Source organism: Neomonachus schauinslandi, chromosome 12 (assembly GCF_002201575.2).
Source record: "Neomonachus schauinslandi chromosome 12, ASM220157v2, whole genome shotgun sequence".
Classification (NCBI taxonomy): domain Eukaryota; kingdom Metazoa; phylum Chordata; class Mammalia; order Carnivora; family Phocidae; genus Neomonachus; species Neomonachus schauinslandi.
The window spans coordinates 33,863,587-33,885,765 of record NC_058414.1 but is presented as its reverse complement, the minus strand read 5'-3'; the positions used below and the strand labels follow the sequence as shown (position 1 = coordinate 33,885,765).

Below are 22,179 nucleotides of genomic sequence, written 5' to 3'. Positions count from 1 at the left end.
ATTTTATTTTATTTTATTTTAGAGTAGGCCCATGCCCAGAGCGGATCCCAATGTGGGGCTTGAGCTCACGACCCTGAGATGGAGACCTGAGCTGAAGTCAAGAGTCGAACACAACTGACTGAGCCACCCAGGTGTCCCGAAAAAGGAACTTTTTTAAAACAATTTACTTCGCAAAATAATCCTAAGAATGTCTAGTTTTTAGAAATTAATCTTTTAGGTTTTTTTTAAAGATTTTATTTATTTGTTTGCAAGAGAATGAGAGTGAGAGATACCACAGAGGGAGAGGAAGAAGGAGAAGCAGACTCGCCCCTGAGCAGGGAGCTGATGTGGGTCTTGATCCCAGGACCCTGAGATCATGACCTGAGCTGAAGAGAGACATTTAACAGATTGAGCCACCCAGGCACTCCTAGAAGTCAATCTTTTAAAACAAAAATAAAAACAAGTGTTTTAACTGCCATCGGTATTCTAGTCTATATAATTAGCTAGTGACAAAAAGCAGTTTTAGGGAAATTTGAAATGAGTCAGTTGTCAAAGATTGATGATATAAGGATTCCAGAATATTTAAATGGAAGAGATTGGCAACTCCTTGAGGGCACTGAAGCTAGCATTTCTGGAATATCTTCCGATGAACGGGGGGCTATACAAGCCAGGTAAACTTTTTACAGGGTGGATACCTTGAAATCACAGTAAGATAAATTCATTTCAAAATCTTTGTATGTGATGCTGTGCTACGGAGCAGTGAAAGCCTGGGGTCATTATTTCCAGAATCTAAGCATCAGAAAGGAAAAGTCTGTTCTATGTTAGCCTAGATTAAATTAGTGGCTCAAGAACCTCAGGAAGCAAACATCTCTGTAGACTCCTCCTCTCGATCCTTCCTGTGTGGCAGATGGAAAGACAACACCATTGCCACCATCCAGCTTCATTCTTTACTCCTAATACCCCCTCCATCCTGAAGCCTAAAGCTTACAGTTTCTAAGAAAATCCATATTCCTCCAGTTTAGAAGGGAGAAAGTGAGCCAATAAAGCTACTTTGTGTTTTCAAAAGCTTAAAAACAAAAGGCAAAAGCAGACCACATAACAAACTCGATTTCAAAAAATAAACTGACTTTAAAAAGAAAGTCTAGCCTTCTGCAAGGAGCTAACTGACCTTTGGGGCCTACCAGAGACTTATGAGTTTTAGTTTCAGGGACAGCAAGTGCCAACTGCCATTCTGTGGATGCATCGCGAATGCAGCCCCACTTAATCTCTGTAACGATTTTAATGAAAGAGGTACTACTATAATCTCTGTATTCACGATGAGGAAACGAAGCACAAAATTTCTCCACGTTGTACAGCAATTAAGTGGCAGAGCCAGGACTCAAACCCAGGCAGTTCGATTCCAAAGTCCATGGTCTTGACCACCTACCTCACTATAGGAATCTTGGCCAGAAATCAACACAAGTGGTCCAAATGTTGACACAGAAGCTGCTTCCTCCAACTGACAGGATCAAGTCTGGGCATATAATACCACAGTCTTCCGGGCTCAGGCTTCATCGCCCTCCGCTCCCTGACTTCACGCAATCTCACCCACCCCCACGCTCCGAACACAGTGCTCTTCAAGCCTTTACCTTTATTCTTGCCTCTTTTCTGATAAAAAAGCCTCCTCCCCCCATTACCTGTGATTCTTCAGGTTATTTCTTAGGTCTCACCTCAAGAACCACTCTTCTCTGGAGCCCACCGCGACCACCTCCCCAGGCCTTCACTCCCTCAACAGGTGTGCGTGAGGTGCTCCCCGCAGTGCTCCAGGGGCAGCCTCTGCATATGTCTACCACATATGTATCATCCTGCCTCTCACAGGCGGCGTGCCCTGGCCATCTTCCTAACCCGGACACACAGTTGACACTCCTATACCAGTACTGTGATTACTGAGCTGAATTTAGAAGCATCTGGATGAAGCAGATACAAAAATAACAGAGAGGAAACAATGCCATGGGATTTTCCAAACACTAAGGGTAGAAGTGGGTAAATCAGGCAGTCCCAAAGGGCTCTTCTTTTAATACCTTTACTAATGAGTGAAAATATATAATCCTCATGCTAATGCAGAAGCTATTCAAAGAGGGTATCATATTAAAGGAGATTAAGAAAATTGGTGTCAGGGAAGGAGGCAACCACACACTCCAATTACAATTGTGTACATGCCAAACGAGGCCCAGACATGACAAATACAGCCCCAAACATGGTGCTAGCCCCCCAGACAACTTTTAGCTCTTTGAGCAATGCACAAAGATAAGTCAGAACAAATCTCCATAGAATAAATTCACTCGGGATTTATTAAGTGCCAGCCGTGTGCCATGCTAGGTGCTGTCTGCACGAGGGATGCAAAGATAAATAAGGTATTAGATGGAGTCCCTGGACTCCAGAAGCTCACAGCTCACTGGGTATGAGAGACACACAAGCAGATGGCTACCACTTCGAGAAGGCTGCACTGTAACAGCAACACAAACTGAGTGCACTGGAGGCACAGAGGAGGAGGCGCCAACTAAAAGAAAAAAAAAAGAACGGATCCTACCATAAGATGAAGAGCAGCCCATGGAAGGGATAAATCATAGCAATCTGGTCAGTCATCACATGTAAAATTTTAATAGGAAATCAAATTGAACAGTCACTAGATGCACAAGGTGAAATGATGTGTTGTATGCCAGACCTCTTGCTACCCTGAGGGAAAATATTCAAATGACCAAGCAAGCAGGTCACGAGATAAATTAAGAAGAAAAACCCAAATAAATGAAAAGACAGTGTATAAAACTAGAAACCTACCAACTCATCATCATAACCGTAATGGTGGCAGGGGGACAACAGTACACTTCACTAAACACATTAGAAAAGCTGGTGTTTTAGCAATAATATTTTAATGTGCTTAACAGAATATGCACTGCTAGCTGGGGGAGGCTGTAAGGAAGCAGTGGACATGCTAAGTTAAATAGAATGGAACAGTCTTTGGAAATGTCTTGAGAACTCACGTCTTGGGAATCTCTTCTGTTAGATAAGCAGGCAAATACCTAACTTTCCCATATAAATTTTGAGAAAGGCACTCCACTTGGTTGTATAAATCACCACACAATAGCCTACACTTGATCTTTTTGAAAACCAGAGGGACAGTGTGAAGACAAGAAGGACCACCAAAGAGGGGCCACATGCACAGAAAAGAAGTACAAATCATCTTTGGTACTTGCTAATAAAATTTGGTACATATTGATAGAATCTCAGCAACTGAAAAGAGGGGGGACTGATACCAACTGAAGGTTTACTCTAATTTAAAAGCTGTTCTGAGTACTCTTACATGTATCATTTAATCCTTTCCATCAATCATCCTGTACTTTTTCTTTTCTTTTAAACAAGAGAACTAAGCTCTAAATGCACAAGAAACTTACTCAAAGTCATTCATCCATTACACAGCGCTTGTGAACTTCCCATTATATCTCATCATCTTAAATGCAGCTGATGCTTGATAAATGCATGGATGAACACAGATATATACCCAATATAATGAAAGTGCTTTTACTAAGTGAACCCAAGTTTGTAAAAGTCTCAATTAGTATATTATGTAATGAGTATATGATTCCTGAATTTGTTTTTGCTATTTAAAATCCTCTCAGAAATTAATAACATGGCTTTAGGTACTGAAGTTGATAAATATTATCAACAGATGTGAAACTCTCTTTCCATCTTTCTACTATAGTAGCCATAAGGTCTTCCTAAAAATACGTTGTCATCTCAGGATATTCTCTTCAACTTTATAAAAGGAGATTCCTCCAAATTCTTCAATATAATCACTGAGGATTTATACTCTAGTTTGAATACGTTCACTTTCTGCAGTACAAATCCCAATGGGAAAATGCCTTAAATAGCAATAATCTGATGAACAGAACATTTTTGCCAGCAGCAGATCTATCTATAGCCCAGTTGTCTTGTCATCCCTGGCAGGAAACAGCTCGTATTCTCAGTGCCATGCTATATACTTCTTGGGGATAGCCTTTAATACTTTATCTATTCCCTTATGAAACTTCTTAGGTTTTAAGTAGATAAAAAAAAATCAAGATAAGGCCTTTTATCAAAATTTTTTAAGTGGGTAAAAGGCACACATTGTTGGACTCAATATGTTTTATTACTCAGAAGAATTATTGGTACTTGCAGTAAACAACAAGATTTATATTCCCCTCCCTTTCAAAGTCTATAGATGTGTGATCAGTGTTCAGAGTCACTGGGTTCTATGGATGGTCTGAAATGCATGAATTATTTAATATGTGTGGTTCCACTTCATATGAGACTAAGCACAGGAACATCATATGGATTTTCATATGATGAAAAGCAATGTCTAGAATCTCTCAGGGCTTACAGGAGGCTTATTAGAGCTATTAGCAATGGACCCCATGCCTTCTGGTATATAACCAATTCTTACAAAGACATTTAGTGTACTTTTGTGCCCCCTGGGAGCCAAGTTTACCATCTCTGGATCTTAAATTTCCCATCTTGAAAATGACTGATTGAGTCTTAGATACCTTTAATAGTCATTCGCCTTGTAATGCTATCATTTCATAATTGTTTGAATAACAGAAATGAAAGGGACTCATAAATAAAAGAGCTATAATAACTGCCATTTACTAAGTGCTTACGATGACAGACATTGTGCTAGTGTTTTACACTCATTTAGATAATTTAATCCTCCCAACACCTCTGCCAGATAGATGCTATTACCCCTATTTCACAGATAAAGAAACAACGGCTCAGAGGAGTAAAATGAATCGGCCAAAGGGCCACACAGCAAGTAAGAGGTACTACTAATACTTGAACCCATCTTTGTCTTGCTCTGACACCCAGTAATCAAAGTACTGCTGGTGCACTGTTTGACTTTTTTTTAAAAAGTACATGTACTATTTGATTGAAGTAGCTATACATGGTGTGAATCTAAGGCTAGAAAATATGACAGTGGCAAATAAACCAAAGTTGTACATGGGTCATAAATACTTCAAATAATATGTTCCTTGTTTACCATTGTATTGTTTAAAAACCCATAGGCTGTGCAAACATGAAATTACCCAGACATCAAACTTTCTGGAGATGGAAAATAATTAGAAACTTTGAGACCCCAAAATATCTGAGAAATGTCAAAATATTTTACAATATACATCAGATAATGGTATCATTACAATATTAGGTTTTCTGAAATTTTTAAAGGCCACAGTTATGATTCATCATGATTCATTCCATTTAGGTGAGTTTCAAATGTGCAAGTACGTAATGCAAATACCAAATCCTAATTGCAAATACAATGTACAGAATTCATGTCAAACAGTTCCTATTTTACAAAGCATCATTGCAGTTTCATGTCTTAAATTTTTTGGAAAGAATGCTTAGCTTGTCATATGGAGATGTAAAGGAGACAGAAACAAAACCCCAGATATTCAATATTATGGTATAATTTACGTGTCACTTTGGACATCCTTGACAGTGTGAAGTGTGCTACTGGGATGGGTAAGACACAAATATCCATGTCCAGCCATCAGGTTGTAGAGGTATACTTTTTTTGCCACATACTACAGATAGGTGTAGTTCCTGGAAAATCTGAGTTCCAGGGGTAATTTGTCTTGCTACTTTTTATCCTTTTTGAGATCTTCCATTCAATTTTCTTCTTCTTTGTTCCACTCCCTCAAGGTCCTGAGATAAATAACATTTTATCATTTCCAGATAATATAACAATTATTTAATTTACATTCTCTGAGATATTTACACATGAATATCTTATTCCTAAAGATGATAATTTTCTGGAGAGGAATAACTCCAAAAATGAGAATTTCAGGTATTTGGGCAAGCTCTTGTGGGAAAGATCTTGCATACTTTCTGTGATCTTTGAGTATACCAGGGAAGTTGGCCTTCCATTCTGCCCTCTCTTCTGGCCTCAGTGCAATGGTAGATACCAAGCAAGGTACAGAGAGACATCCACCTTAAGCAGCAGATTGAAACCATGGGAACCAGAGCTGGGATGCTTACAGGGAGTCAAATGGGGTTTGAAAGACAGATCTTTGTTTTGTCAAATTCCTTGAAAGAAGCTCTAATACAGTAAGTAGGTTTCCAAGTTATGAGGGTTTGTGTATATGATGAAGCAAGTTGGTAGTACTGAGGATGAGAATTTTCCCTTTAATAAAGTTGGTTAACAGCCTAAAATTAGTATTAGAAATATTCCCTAGCTAGGGCGCCTGGGTGGCTCAGTTGGTTAAGCGACTGCCTTCGGCTCAGGTCATGATCCTGGAGTCCCGGGATCGAGTCCCGCATCGGGCTCCCTGCTCGGTGGGGAGCCTGCTTCTCCCTCTGACCCTCTTCCCTCTCGTGCTCTCTGTCTCTCATTCTCTCTCTCTCAAATAAATAAATAAAATCTTTAAAAAAAAAAAAAAAAGAAATATTCCCTAGCTAAGTAGAAACAAAATGGTCAAACTTAAGCTATTGGCCTTAAATAGTTACCGAACATTATTTTCCAAGAGAAAAACTGAAACAGTTGTTTCAAAGAATTCAAATAATATAATCTTCTTAAGACCTGTTGTTATCAGGTTTCTCTTTGTCCATATAGTTCAGGGTTACACAACTGACCTGATTGATACGCACTTTATAAAACTAAAAGAAATAGCATGAAATACAAATTTTTCTCAACTTCATTTGTGCGTGTATGCTACTCTCCCCTAACTAAAGGGTCATTCTTTTTTTACACACAACGATAAGTAATAAATGAAGTTTAAAATGGTTTTATTGCTTTAAGTAACATCTTAGACACTAATCAACATGAAGTGTCTTAATATCAACTGACAAGACTAATAAAACTTTTTTAAAAAGAGAGAGAGATAGCCCAGAAGTAAACCTATGCTTATATGGTCAATTAATCTATGATAAAAGAGGCAAAAGTATACAATGGAAAAAAGACAGTGTCTTCAATAAATGGTGCTGGAAAACCTGGACAGTTACTTGCAAAAGAATGAAGCTGGACTACTTCCTTACGCCATATACAAAAATAAACTCAAAATGGATTAAAGGCCTAAATGTGAGACCTGAAATGATAGAACTCCTCGAAGAGAACACACAGGCAGTAATTTCTTTGACATTGGCTACAGACACATTTTTCTAGACACGTCTCCTCAGGCAAGGGAAAAAAAGCAAAAATAAACTACTGGGACCACACCAAAATAAAAAGCTTCTGCACAGCGAAGGAAAGCATCAACAAAACAAAAAGGCAACCTACTGAAATGAAAGATAATATTTGCAAATGATATATCTGATTAAGAGTTAATATTCAAAATATATATAGAACTTATACATCACCAAAAAAACCCCAATCAACCCAATTAAAAAATCGGCAGAGGACTTGAAGAGACATTTTTCAAAAGAAAATATCCAGATGCTGGAGCGCCTGGGTGGCTCAGTCGGTTAAGCTGCTGCCTTCGGCTCAGGTCATGATTCCAGGGTCCTGGGATCGAGCCCCGCATCGGGCTCCCTGCTCAGCGGGAAGCCTGCTTCTCCCTCTCCCTCTGCCTGCCTCTCTACCTACTTGTTCTCTCTCTCTCTCTGTCAAATTAATGAATAAAATCTTTAAAAAAAGAAAATATCCAGATGGTCAAAAACACAGGAGAAGATGTCCAACATCATTCGTTGTAAGGGAAATGCAAATCAAAACCACAAGGAGATATCACCTCACACCTGTCAGAATGACTAGAATCAAAAAGACAAGAGGTAACAAATGTTGGCGAGAACTGGAGAAAAAGGAACCCTTCTGCACTGTTGATGGGAATGCAAATTGATGGAACCACTATGGAAAACAGTATGGAGAGTCCTGAAAAAATTAAAAATACAAATATCATATAATCCAATAATTCCACTACTGGGTATTTATGCAAAGAAAATGAAAATACTAATTCAAAAAGATATATGCACCCCTATGTTTACTGCAGCATTATTTACAGTAGCCAGGATATGGAAGCAACCCAAGGGACCACTGACAGATGAAGGGATAAAGAAGAGATGGAGCATGCACACGTGCACGCGTGCGCACACACACACAGGAATATTACTCAGCCATAAAAAATGAGATCTTGCCATTTGTGACAACACGGATGGACCTAGAGGGCATTACGCTAAGTGAAATAAGTCAGTCAGAGAAAGACAAATACCATCTGATTCCACTTACATGTGGAATCTAAAAACAAACAAGCAAACAAACAAAAAGCAGAAACAGACCCATAAACAGGAAATTGGTGGTGACCAGAAGGGAGTGGAGTGGCGATATGGGCAAAATGGGTGAAGGGGAGTGAGAGGTACAGGCTTCCAGATAAAAACACAATAAAATTACAATTAAAAAGGAGAGAGAGAGATGCACACTGAAAAATTGACACAGGTGATAAATCTTGAGTCTAAGGGTCTTAGAGAAAGCTCATATGTATAAGCTATAACACAGAAAAATTTCAAACGGAATGCAGGAAACACTTTGAATTTGGATATAATGATCAACAAAGCTCTCTTTCTATCCTCTCAGAGAGGTCTCAAATAATAGGAACGGATACATTAATGACAAAATAGCTACGCGATGTACTGGCTAGTCACACGAAGGCTGTACCGGTCCAAAAATCAGAAAAATCCTCGGTAGTGTTTACATAACTTTATTACTCAGGCTGATTTCCTTCCTGGATCCTCATGTTTGTCTTGGAAAACATACAAACAAAGGGGTCAAGTGCAGGATCCATCTTAAATGAGAGAGAAGCAAGGTGAATGGCTTGAAGATTAAAACCCAGGAGGATGTACTCTCATTGGGTACTCCCCAGGCTGGGTAATTTCATCTTACAATTATCTTCCATCTTACAAAATATCGTATGGCATACTTCCAATGACCATATTTCATCAATCTTTGGGGTGATTTCTTTTCAATCTAGGCTTTAAAGTACTCCTAAGAAAGAGTCTGCCATTTAATTAGCTGCCTTGATTCCTTTGTCTGATCCAGATTGTGACAAGCAGATCCGCAGATGATGCCAAAGATACAAAAGACATGATCTGAACAACTGAAAGCGGCCCCACAGCTTCACCAGAAATTCACTACTGAGACCCCTTCTGAATGTCCAGCACAATATGAATCAACACATGGAGTTTCACTTTCTTTTATTGTTTCTTTGATTGTTAATCCTTCACTTTCTAGATATGGAAGATTATTTTGTTACAATAAAAATAGGATAAAAATGTTCAAAAGAAACCTGGACAGGTGCTGAGACTAAAGCACTCTTTAATAGCTTCATGAAATAATCATATTTCCCAAAATACAGAATGAGAAAAGTCTATATATTCACAGTAACGCATAGTAGGAAATCATTACCAGCTAAATGAGAGTTCTAAAGCAGAGTATGGAGAAAATCAGGTGTTACCTGATTTTCTATCTAAACATTAGAAAGTCTCATTTAGGAATCAATTCTCCGTGCCATCTGTATAAGACAATCTTAATTTGGCATAACATTATTCTGTCTGTTATACACCTGCCTGTTCCCTGGACTATGAAAGAAAAATAGCGATTTTTCAAGCATAATAATCCTCATATCTTTTTAATTAATATAGATATTGAAATGCAAAAATGAAACTCAGCTTTATGCCAGTTGGATTTCAGATATTTCAGAGACTAAGGCACAGTATTCACAATTACTTTGGTTATTTTGGGTTATCCCAAAACAGTTGCGTTAAAAAACTGCAAATGCATTTTTGCAAGGAATCTTCTAGAAGAGCCATTAGGATAACATGGAAATGAAGGTATATTACAGAAAAACAAAGGAGGATCCAATGTCGTCATGATATTAAAATTCACGCATCTACATTTCTAGATATTAGCTGGAGACAGCAGCAATTAATCTTTTTTTCATGAACCTTAATTTTCAGTCTCTCATGATTATTAATTTTTAAAGAACACATAAAACACTGGAAGGACAAAATTTAGACTGTTATGGTCATTTCCTTTACCTCAATGATCAATCTGTAAATCACTGAGAGTTATAAATTGAAGAATACAAGTCCTGCATTCAACTCAACTATGATAGCCAAAACCTAATAAAATTCAGAGTGAATGGCTTAAAGGGGGAAAAAATTAACTACCCTCCCCGCAAAATTCTAACCAGTTTCTGACATACCAATTATGTTCTAGCAATTGGTTGCTATACCTTTAATCATCATAAATATTTATAACAAGGACAATGTCCTCAGGCTTTTGATTGAGATTTTAAATTGCCCTCTAAGTAATTAACTGCTAAAATTACCCATTTGTCTAAAATTGATACTATGCTAAGAAACAAACCATTAGTTAATAGTGAATATTTATTTCACAATGTCATACTGAGAAAGCACAGTGATTCTAGAAATTTAGTTAACATTGACAATTTTTGTTATGAGTTTATTCCAGTACTTACAAGGAATATACATCAAGCAAGATAAAACTTAACAGATGTTTTGCTAAGGATATAGTATAAAATCACTGTAGAATATCCCATGCTTTGTTATGAAATCACAAGTTATGTACCATTCCAGTTGTTCTTTCTCCCCCCTCCATTTTTCAATGATACATCATCTTTGTAATGCTTGAGATGAGTCACACTAAAGAACAACTTTAGTTGACAAGACATCCCATATTATTACCATAAACAAGGATATATGAAATGTAAATAAAAATATGTACATTTTTAGAATCCAAGATAAACGTTTCACATATACTGTCTTGCTGCCCAATAATGAAACTACAAGTCGAAATTGCCACATTTAGAAGCAAAAGGATTTGATCACTGTACTTTCCTTCTGTTCAACATAATGAATATTCAGTATTTATGACATTGCAATCATTTAATGATCTACGAGCTATTTAGGCAAACACGGAGCTTTGGAGTTATTACAGAACATGCTCTTTTCAACATAATAGTTTATCTCACCTGGTTTTCACATCTCCTTAAATTTACAGAGAAGCATTACAAGGTCTTATTTTAGCTCAACTGTTTTTTTTTTTTTAATTAACATCTAGCTCAGCATTATGAACAGCTGTTAACTTAGAAAATATTATTCTTATGCTCTTCATTTTGCATTCATAGATTTAGGTGACAATAAATATCACCACATAAAAAAAAATACGTTAATACATCAAATAGAAATACCCGTGGGACATCTGTCACTATCATAGTCAGACTTCTTTGAGAATAATTTCACCTGCAGTGCAGATCCTGAATGTAACCCTGGAGGAGTGCATTGTGTCTAAGCAGGTGAAGAAAAGCCAGCGCATAATTAGGTGAGTGGCCTCCCATGGAAACCAACATGGTAATAAGGGCCGTCTGCTTCCGTGCACTGCAATTCAGATGCCAAAACACAGGCATTAACAAGCTGCATTCTATTTTTTAACTTCCCACTCCCTCAGAGAAGGTATAAGTATTATCTTCAATATGAAAATGATGACAAACCTATGTGACTGAGTGCATATAAAATCAAATAATAAGCTAATTACAGTAATTTAATGTATTAATCATGCGGTGTAGGGAAAAGAACATTGGACAAAGAGTCAAAAAGCCCTTTCTAGGATGCTAATCCTGGAAGGAGCTTGCTTGGTTACAGCAGGCTCATTTAAAGAGGTGTTTTTCTTTTTTAATTATACCAACATTAATGTTTAAATATTACGATTGTGACCTGAGCCATCACGTTTACTATGAATACTTTTCTTCCCCCTGCACAATAATTTGTTTTTCCTGGTGTTAGTGATGATCTAGTTCTTTTGTTTACTGGCTTGTTTTCCTTCATTTAGTTTTCTTTGTAGTTACTGCTAATTCAACGCCAAACTCTTTTCCCATCTTGGAAATCTGCTCAAACATGTTAGGTGTTCTACCTAACAATTTCCTCTCTTGGAAATCTCTCCTGGCAACTTCTGACCTGCTCTAATCATTGGACCAGTGGATTACTGTCCCAACCTGATGCATAACTGTCATCCTGGGACTCTTTTCAACATTGTTCTGAAAATCTCTTGCATCTCTGTCCTGGGCTAGTCTCTGTTACCTGGTTTCTTTGTCTTCTCTGCCTTGGTTTATACCCGAGTTCTAGTGGAGTACATCCTTGAGTAGCTTCCTGAGAAAGGATGCTAGGGCGGGCATAATTTTCAACTCCTTGAACATCTGAAAATAATTATTTTCCCCTCAGGTTTACTTGATACTTTGTATAGCATACTAGGTTGAGAGAATAATTTTATTTATTTTTAAGTAAGCTCTACACCCACAATGGGGCTTGAACTCACAATCCTGAGGTCAAGAGTCACATGCTCTATCAACTGAGCCAGCCAGGCACCCCAGAAGAATAGTCTGAAATCTGAACCATCAAACCACTACCCCACTGCTGTCTCCCTTCTGATGTCGCTCTTGAAATACCTAATGCCACTGTGATTTTGGTCCATTGCAATAAAGCCGTTTCCTTCTGTAGTATTTTTCTTTGAAACCACTCTTCTGAAATTTTGCAATAAATAAGTTTTGTCAGTCTATTTTCATTAAATGTTATGGGCATTTAATGGACCCTATTCATCTTGAAATTCACATCATTCACAGCTGGAAATAGTGTAGTTTAATGACTATTACTTTAATGATTCCCTCCTGTCTATTTTCTCCAATTATTCAGATGTTGGATACCCTGGACTGGACCCCTAATTTTTTTTGATATTTTCTTTTTCATTTTTAGATTCGTGTTTTATACTCTATTTTCTGGCATACTTCTTCAACTTTACCATCCACCCTTTTTGTTAATTTTTATTTCTGTCATCATATTTTTAATTTCTAAAGCAACTTTCTGTTCACTAAGTTCCTCTTCTTAAAAATAGCCTATCATTCTTCTTTTATAGATATACCATTATTCTTATACCTCTTGGAGAATATTGATGATTTTTGGAAGTTTTCTTTCCTATTTTCTCTAATTAATGCACGCAACTTTGCTTCCTCCAAGCTACTTATTTGTCAAAGGGGGTCTTCACTGTAGAGTCACCTGGATTCTTCTGGTCTCTTGGACTGGTCAGATTACCCACAAAAGATGCTTACAATTTTCTACTGTGAGGTAGAAACAGGTCTGACACCTGTTTCTTGAAGCACCACAGGCCAGACCCTGTCTCTCATGCTCTTCCCTATTGCACCCACCCACCCAGCCCCTGCCCACTGTGACCACCTCACTGGCAGAGTGAGGAGCCATGGGGGAAGGCAGGCTGTAAGGTTGTGAGAGGGAAACAGGCCAGGATAGCTAGCAAGCATACATGTCCTGCGGGGTTAAAGCCATCAGGGTCACAGGGAGAGCGAGGGGACACTGTGGGTCATGGGAGGCACCCTGAGCTCTCAACCCCGGGTCTGAGCAAATGCCCACCATTCCCTTCTTAAAGGGATTTTGAAATCTGATTCTGATTCTGGAAGATGAGAACAGAGAATATATATATATAAAGCTTTGCAGATGACTCTGCCATGGAGCCATATTTAAAGACCTTTCAAGGACTACTGAGGTTTCTTGTACTCTTAAGAAGTACTGAGACTATCCAGTACACTTTGGCAAATCCTCAAGGAGCCAAGATTTCAACAGCGATGGGTAAAGGAATACCATATATCGATACGTTTTGCTGACTTTCAGTTATTCAAAAAGGCATAAGAAGAGGTAAATCGTATCATGCTCTTTTAAAGGCAAAAATGTAGTAGAGCATCAGTCTGTGACCACATCAAACCACTTCTGAGTGGGTATAAATCCTGCTCTATATGACTAATATCCAGACTCACCGTGGGTGTTGCATCTAATTTTTGACATTATTTCTACGCTGAATGAAGAACACATTCACCATTAAGTTTCTCACCACACCTCAGGTGTGGCTAACTAGAAACCATGTTTACTGACACAGCACTACAAGGGCTGGGAACAGGGAGCAAACACTAGGTATCTGAAGTACAATGGAGGACCATGGAATGAGAGAAAAACTTGCAAAACTTGGGGAAGAGCTACTGAAACATGATTTCGAGGAAGTACAGACTAGTTCTTGAAAAACCACAATACAGAGATCAATCTCCTCATAACCACGAGAAGATAAAAGAAGAAGAAAATGGCACGGAAGAAGCAGAACTTAAAAGTGCCACAAAAATCATCAGTGACAGTGGCCTGAGGATGGTGAACACAACGATGCTTTGTGGAAAAAGCTCTTTTCTTTGTATCACCAACAAAATTTTCCACCAATACTTGCCCACAACTAATGACACACAGAGGCTGGTGAGAAAACCAAGCAAGGACAATAAAAATCCAGTGATGCCATGGCTCCTTTTTTCCCTTAAGATTATTTATTTATTTATTTATTTATTTATTTATTTAGTGCAAGAGTGTGAGAACAGGGAGAGGGGCAGAGGAAGAGAGGAAGAGAGGGAGAGAGCCTCAAGCAGACTCTGAGCCGAGCACGGAACCTGATGCGGGGCCCAGTCTCACAACCCTGAGATCATGACCTGAGCTGAAATCAAGAGTTGGATGCTTAAGCAACTGAGCCACTCTTTGAAAAGGTTCAGTCAGGTCTTTAATCTCAATCCTGTCACTGAACTTGGAAGTCAGGAAATAAAAGTTTGCTCAGAGTAGCTGCTGATGTTCAGTGAGGCTAACAGACCCCTGGGTTCCCCCTGGGTTCTCCACAGATCCCTAGGATTAAGGTAGGAAACAGGAGTATGGATGTACTGTACTGTTGGTTTTGAACCCAATCAACCCTAAGAAGAGAACATTTAATGTGTAAATGAGACAACTTGAAATGTTTTAATGTTTAGGAAAAAAAAAGAAAAAATTATGCTCATGTTATGATATTAATGTTTGGAGTTGGACTTAAACATGGCAAGATTAATAAAGCACATCTTAACCATCTGTCAAAATTTCTTCCCCAATCTAACTACTAAAAAAACTGTCTATGTCAATGGATACTGATTTTGAAGAAAAATGAATAGTCAAAAAATTTAAAAGATATCTATGAATAAAACAAAACAAAAGAAAAAGTGCACAGCAAAAAAAGAGCTATATGAAACATATTGATACTATTATTTATCTAAACAATGTTTTTTCAGAGCTGTTACAAGTTCATGCATTTTAAAATTATACAACATAACTGGCCATCATGACAATCCTCATTATTAATGCCACAAATATTAATAAGCATCTGCAACTTATTAAAATAAGAAAATAAATAATAGAAAAATGGACAATATATAAGAACAGGCAAAATAATTACAAATGGTCAAGAAACATGTGAAAAAGATACTAGTATTACTAGCAGTCAAGGAAACACTAACATAAAAGATATTCCATTTTTGCTCATCAGAATGGCAAAAATTAAAATGATTGGTTATAGTCGATGCTTGTGAAAGTAGAGGAAAATAGTCCTTCTAGAATTCAAAACCTCATGGGCAAATGTTCCAGTCAAATTCATTAAAACTGAAGTTATGTCTCTTAATAAAGAAAATCCATTAACTGATATACAAAAGAAGTAAGAATGTAAAGGTTTTAAACTACTATTTACTCTAGAATAATTTAGAATAACAACATTCTAGAAACAACGTAAGATCCATGAATAAGAAAACAGTTGAAAATTACAGTTCATTCATACTATGGACTCATATGCAGTTATTAGGAAAATTAAACTACACAGTCATGTATTGATTTTAAAGGATATCCATGATATTTTTTTAAATGCCATACAATAATATATATTGATTTTATAGAGCAAAATAAACACACACAAAATAGCAGATGAGCACATACACCTTTACAAGCAAGGGGAAAGGTACAAAAGAAAGAAGGTGTCTCTTGGAGAGAGTGGTGTAGATAGATAACGAATGGGAAGAAATGGGCACAATTCTACTTCACATACATCCACAGTACTCAGTTGATTCTCAGGATCATGAATGTAGTCATTTGAATGATAAAATGTGAGCACATCCTTAAACTTTCAGATATAACTCTGGTATCTTCTGACTTGCTCACATATGTTAAGAAAGAGTCTCCTGTTCGAAGTGTGAAATTTTGAGACAATTTCCAAGATGGCTGCTGGGTCAAATCTTAGAAAAACTTAGTTCTTTTGACACATAGTAATCCAATTTGTAGTAAAAGAAATGAAAGAGAGCAGTAGGAAACTATTTTTATCTGTTTGTACATACAAATGAAAAAATATACACTGAGAACTCACTATAACATTGTTTTGGATCATAATATTTTATATTAAAACTTAGTGGCACTTTAGTATGAAGGTCCAAGGTAGAGCTACCTGAGACTCTCTTTTCTTAAAAACAGTGTTACAGTAGTATTCCAGTGGATCTCACTTATTATTAGCAAATTGTTTCTCCATGAAACAAAAATAGAATAAGTTCTAAACAATAATATTCCAGTGAAAATACTTAATACTTAAACACAGCTTCCAATCACTAAACAAAGCAATAACCATGGTTCATTTCAATATCACTCTCTTTACACAACATTTTTTTTTTAAGTTATGGTAGAGAGATTAGACTTCGACTAAAAAAATACACATGAAGAATGCTAACCCTCAGCTTAAAAAGATCTTTTCCTACCTTCACATTATCTGGATGCAGCCCCCCAGGGTGCTTGTCCATGTACTGACATAAATCAGTGTGCTAGAAGAAAAAAGGGAAAATGTATTAACATCCCTCTGGCTATAACATGATGAATCAATATTTTTCTACTTCAAAGTCACCATTGCCTTCTGAACAAAGCAATATAAGACAAGTGGGTGGATTTTTTAGTGTATTTAGTTGAATGCTTCTCCGCCCTATCATTTTTAACCACAACTGAATCATTATCTTTATCTCTACGCTGTTTTATATTAAACATATCTGTGTATTAGATGGAATTCATGTCCATGATTTTTTAAGTGCCTAATTTCCTAATCACTGAAAATATATTTAAAAAATAACTTAACTATAAATATATGTACCATAACTTAAAAAAAATTAAACCAACACACATACATACACACACTAAACCAATTAAACTGCAATTATCTTGTATTTTTCAAAGTGCAAATGCAAGTTATGATTATTTTTTTATATGAGACGAAAATGCTACAAATATATCATTGTAGAAAAGTTAATCATTGGATTTATTTAAATTTCTCATAACTATAAAAAATAATTTAATAAGTTTCCAGAACTCCTGAATGTATTTGGCAAAATATACTTTATAAATTAATAGAAATACTTTCAAAATTATAAATTAGGATGACTATTATCCAGATACAGGTTTTATTTATTAGGTTTTTATTTAAATTCCAGTTAGTTAACATACAGTGTAATATTAGTTTCAGGTATACAATTTAGTGATTCAACACTTACATACAACACCCTGTGCTCATCACAATATATAACTAAAAAGGAAGATCTCTAAATATATCTTATGCTGTTATTCTTTTAATTATCTCAAGTTCAATTTGCCCACAATTGTATTTATTTTCTTCTTAATGCTTATTCTGCTTATATTATGAATTATATAGACATTCAAAAAACATGTAGAGTTGCTATTCCAATTTTTCTTCTCTTATTAGAGGATAGTATAAGATTTATAACAATGAAACGTTTTATCATTCTCGAAAAGCTACTGAACATGAGTATTTATGCCCCATTATCAGGCTTTAATTATTGAAGAATTTAGTTTTATGCTATATTCAAGAATCTTGCTATAGCCATGGTGACAACAGTTCGGACTCCTTTATTGAGCTTTTATTGCATGCCGGGTGGTATTGCTGAGGATACAGAACAAAATTTAGCATTCATTCATTATTCATCATGTGCTTCTTAAGCCGTTATTGTGTTCCAGTTACTACACTAGTCGCTAAGGACACAGAACTAAATGAAACCATTTCAAGTAGGGAAAAAAAAAAAAAACAACCAAAAAACAGATATACCAATAATTATAGTACACTATCTTGTATATTATTTTAGGAACAGTACTGGGCAATGTTTGAGGGCATACCAGGGGGAACGTATTGTGGTGTAGAGACGGTGGAAAAGCCTCTGGAAGAAGTCAGACATGAGTAGAGAATGAAAGAAGTTAGCCAATTGAAGGGAAAAGGGAAAGAAAATAGGATTGAAGAAATGCTTTTAGATTCCTTCTAAGACAATACTGCCTTTATCTTAGACCACACCCAAGGTGTTGAGCTTCCAAATGAAAGTCAAACTCTCTGAGGACAGAAACTATGTTTGATTTGGAAATTATTGCCTCTTCGGTCCAGGCAAAACGTCAACACAGAGAAGAACTGAAGAAAGGTGGAAATAGTTTTATATATAGTATAGCTCATTAAAAATGACGCTAAAATATAATTATGAGTGCCATGGAGTTTTTCCTGAGTGACTGCATTTACCAAACTGAGGAATGAATTCTAGTCCCCAAATTGCCATGTAACTCCATGTTAATTTTTCTGTCCTTTTGAATAGGGCTAACACCTCCCTTAAAGATTTTTGAAGAACAGATAAAATAGTACAACAGAACATACTTTTCACCTATAACATGATAAACAAAAATGAGCTATTATTTAAGATATTGCCCATTATATAATAAAATCCACAGAGGAAGAACTGTACCACATTTGTTCATCACTTCACACACAACAAATAAAACAACAGAAAGTATATCCAATTTTATCAGTAATTATATATCTATGATATGTTACAATTCCTAATAAAAATGTAAAATCTCAGTTTACAAAAGAAAATCCAATTTACACTGTTTCCAAGATACAAACTAAAAATGATAAACAACAAAAAATATGAAAATGACAAATAATGTATTTTATACTACATATTTATGTTATTTATATTTTGTTATTCATACCGGTAAAGGAATCATATCAATGTAAAATTAGACATAACAGAATTCAAGGAAAATGTATTGAACATTAACAAACCTAACAACATGGCATATCAATATATAGCAAAAATTGGTAAAAATAAAAGAAGAAACTAATAATTTCACAAATCTTGAGGTACTTAGCTTACTTATTTCAAAAGTCAACAAATGGAATTGGCAAAAAAAAAAAGGGAAGGTTATAAAGGATATGAATAATACAATTAAATAGCATGTTTCCTTTTGTGCCCATTCAACTCATGCTACACATGCTTTTTAAACACAAATGGCATATTCACAAAACTTGACAATGTATTAGACACAGATAAAGCCTTAAAAGTTAGACAGCAGAAGTGATATTACATCCTCTCACCACAACTAAAATAAAATTAAAATCAAAATGTAGTATATTTCATCCACTCTAAGATATACAATTCTTTTTTTCTCTGACATTGGAATGACAGCTTGAATTTGCTCTTTCCCAGGCAGTATTTGGAATGTAGTTGGTATCGCCTGCGTTTGAGCAAACTTTCTATTTTTATTACTCTGATGGCATGGGTCATCAGTGAACAATGTAAGGACCATCTGAGGAAAAAAGATGGAAGAATGAGATGTAATTGTTATCTGGAAACCATCATTTATTAAAAACTTCAGGTAAGATTCTATAAAAAGTGCCAGAATTAAATTCTGTAGGGCTCCTTCAGTGGGCATAAAGTAAAAACTCTGAACGATAAGAAAGTACTAAACCACAGTTTAATTGAGTGCATTTTTTTTTCTCTTACTAGTACATCAAGTAATGCTTCTTCTAGTCAATAGGGTCTTAAGTTCAATGATAACAGGAATAAAATAATGAAGGAAGACAAGCAGTTAAAGGGTGAGAATGAGAAAAGGAGGAACAAGGAAAGAAAATCTATTTTTGTGGAAAATTTCTTTAAAAAAATAAAGAAAACCAAAAATGTTTAAATTATTTAAAAATGATAGTGACATACAGCATAAATTTTAAAGCAATGGAAAATGGTCAGAGCTTTACTGTCAGGGAAATATAGATCATTAATTACATTCATTAATTTTAATATAAGAATGACTGAAAAAAAATAAAACAACCAATAAACTAAAACTAGAGAATACCAAAAAGCCAAAGAGACCCAAAGAAAATAGATGGGATTAATGTAGTTAATAGCAGAAATTAATTAATTAGAAAACTAGAAAACAGCAGCCTTGATCAATTAAAGAGAAACCCATTTCTTTGAAAAGCCCAATAATATAACCAGTGATACTGTAACAGCGTCATATGGTGGCCGATAGTGGCTACACTTGATGTGAGCACAGCATAACATAGAGAGATGCTGAATCACTATGTTGTACACCTGAAACTAAGGTAACATTGTGTGTCAACTATACTCAAATAAAAAAAAAAATTTTTTAAGCCCAATAAAACAAACAAACCTTGGAAAATTTGTGTTTTTAAGTGAAGGGTTTTGTTAAGATGTAATCAGTGTTAAGAATGAGAATAATGACACAACTAAAAATGTGAAGATTTAAAAATATACAATAAACATTATACTATAAACCAAACAGTATTATACACATCTTTAAACCAATAATACATTTGATATCTAGATAAAAACTTATGTCTCTTAAAAAAACATAAGTTATTAAATTCGATTCTACAAGAGACAGAAATTGAACAGCTGTACCTAAAAAAGAAGTACTAAGTTCAGATGAGTTTAATGGAAAATCTTCCAAACCTTCAAGTAGCAGATATAAATTACCCCAGAGCACAAAAAAAAAAAAAAAAAAGATAAAATGTTTCCCACTCCTTTAAAAAATGTCAAAGCAGGCAAAAACAGTGGAGAGGTAATGAGAACTAAACCAACCACTTTATGACCAGAGATGTACTTAAATTCTAGTGACAGTAGGTACCAGAATTCAATATTGTATTAAAAGGCTACACATCAGTATCAAACAAGGTTAAAGCTGGGAATGAAGAAATAGTTCAACATAAGTGCACCTATTAATGTGAGCTTCTAAAATTAACAAATTAAAGAAGTGGAATCGTGTCGGGTACAGAATTTTCACAGTATTATATATTTCACTTATTTAGATTTGTCAAATGCTAATTTTACATAAATAAGATATATTAAATGCTGATTTTGCATAAGTAAATAAGACAGTCTCTGCTCTCATAGAGTTTACATCCTGTAGATTTTACATACTTGTGAATTATTATAATTTTTTTCCAAAGAAGTATTCAAACTTTTTGTTTAAAATTTTAAGAAACTTGGGGCACCTGGGTGGCTCAGTCGTTAAGCATCTGCCTTCGGCTCAGGTCACGATCCCAGGGTCCTGGGATCGAGCCCCGCATCGGGCTCCCTGCTCAGCGGGAAGCCTGCTTCTCCCTCTCCCACTCCCCCTGCTTGTGTTCCCTCTCTCGCTGTGTCTCTCTCTGTCAAATAAATAAAAATAAAATCTTTAAAAAAAAAAAAAAAAAAAATAAAATAAAATTTTAAGAAACTTTACATAGGAGTGAAATTATATGGCATTTGTCTTTCTCTGACTTATTTTGCTTAGCATAATACTCTCTAGTTCCATCCATATCATTGCAAATGGCAATATTCCATTCTTTTTGTGGCTGAGTAATATTCCATTCTGTGTGTGTGTGTGTGTGTATCACAACTTCTTTATCCATTCATCAGTTGATGGAATTTAAGAAACAAAACAGATGAACATAGGTTGGGTAAAAAGAGAGGAAAACCATAAAACAGACTCTTAACTACAGGGAATAAGCTGAGGGTTGCTGGAGGGGAGGTGGGCAGGAGGATGGGTTATTAGCACCACGCTCTAACCAACTGAGCTAACCGGCCAGCTGCATGGAGGATGGGTTAAATAGGTGATGGGGATTAAGGAGGGCACTTGTGATGAGCACTGGGTGTTGTATGTTATTAGTGTTATTTAGTGTTAAATCGCTAAATCCTACACCTGAAACTAATATGTTAACTAACTAGAATTTAAATAAAAACTTGGAAGAAAAAATAAATAAGATAAATTAAAAAAAAAACAACCTATGAAGAAGGAAACATATTGGGGGGGGGGGGAATATTCCTGATCCTCAAGGTACACATGATATCCTTCCAAGTATATGACCAATGACATTAGCATTATGAATTGCAAGAAGGAGGCTTCTCCAAAATGAGATCTTGGGAAATTTAATAAAGAATTTTCCAAACCTTCTAAATTTTAAAATTCATATTTCCTTAGATGTATGGCACCAAA

General features: G+C 35.9%; 1 protein-coding gene across 2 annotated transcripts in view; it reads right to left on the bottom strand.

Moving 5' to 3' along the window:
• The window catches only part of CDK14 (cyclin dependent kinase 14), a 546,170-nt gene that overhangs the window by 268,540 nt on the left and 255,451 nt on the right, over positions 1-22,179 (bottom strand). For both annotated transcript variants that reach the window (XM_021689620.1, XM_021689621.1), the window contains one exon: positions 16,620-16,682. In XM_021689620.1, coding sequence (XP_021545295.1) covers positions 16,620-16,682 — 63 coding nt within the window. The remainder of the gene's footprint in view (positions 1-16,619; positions 16,683-22,179) is intronic.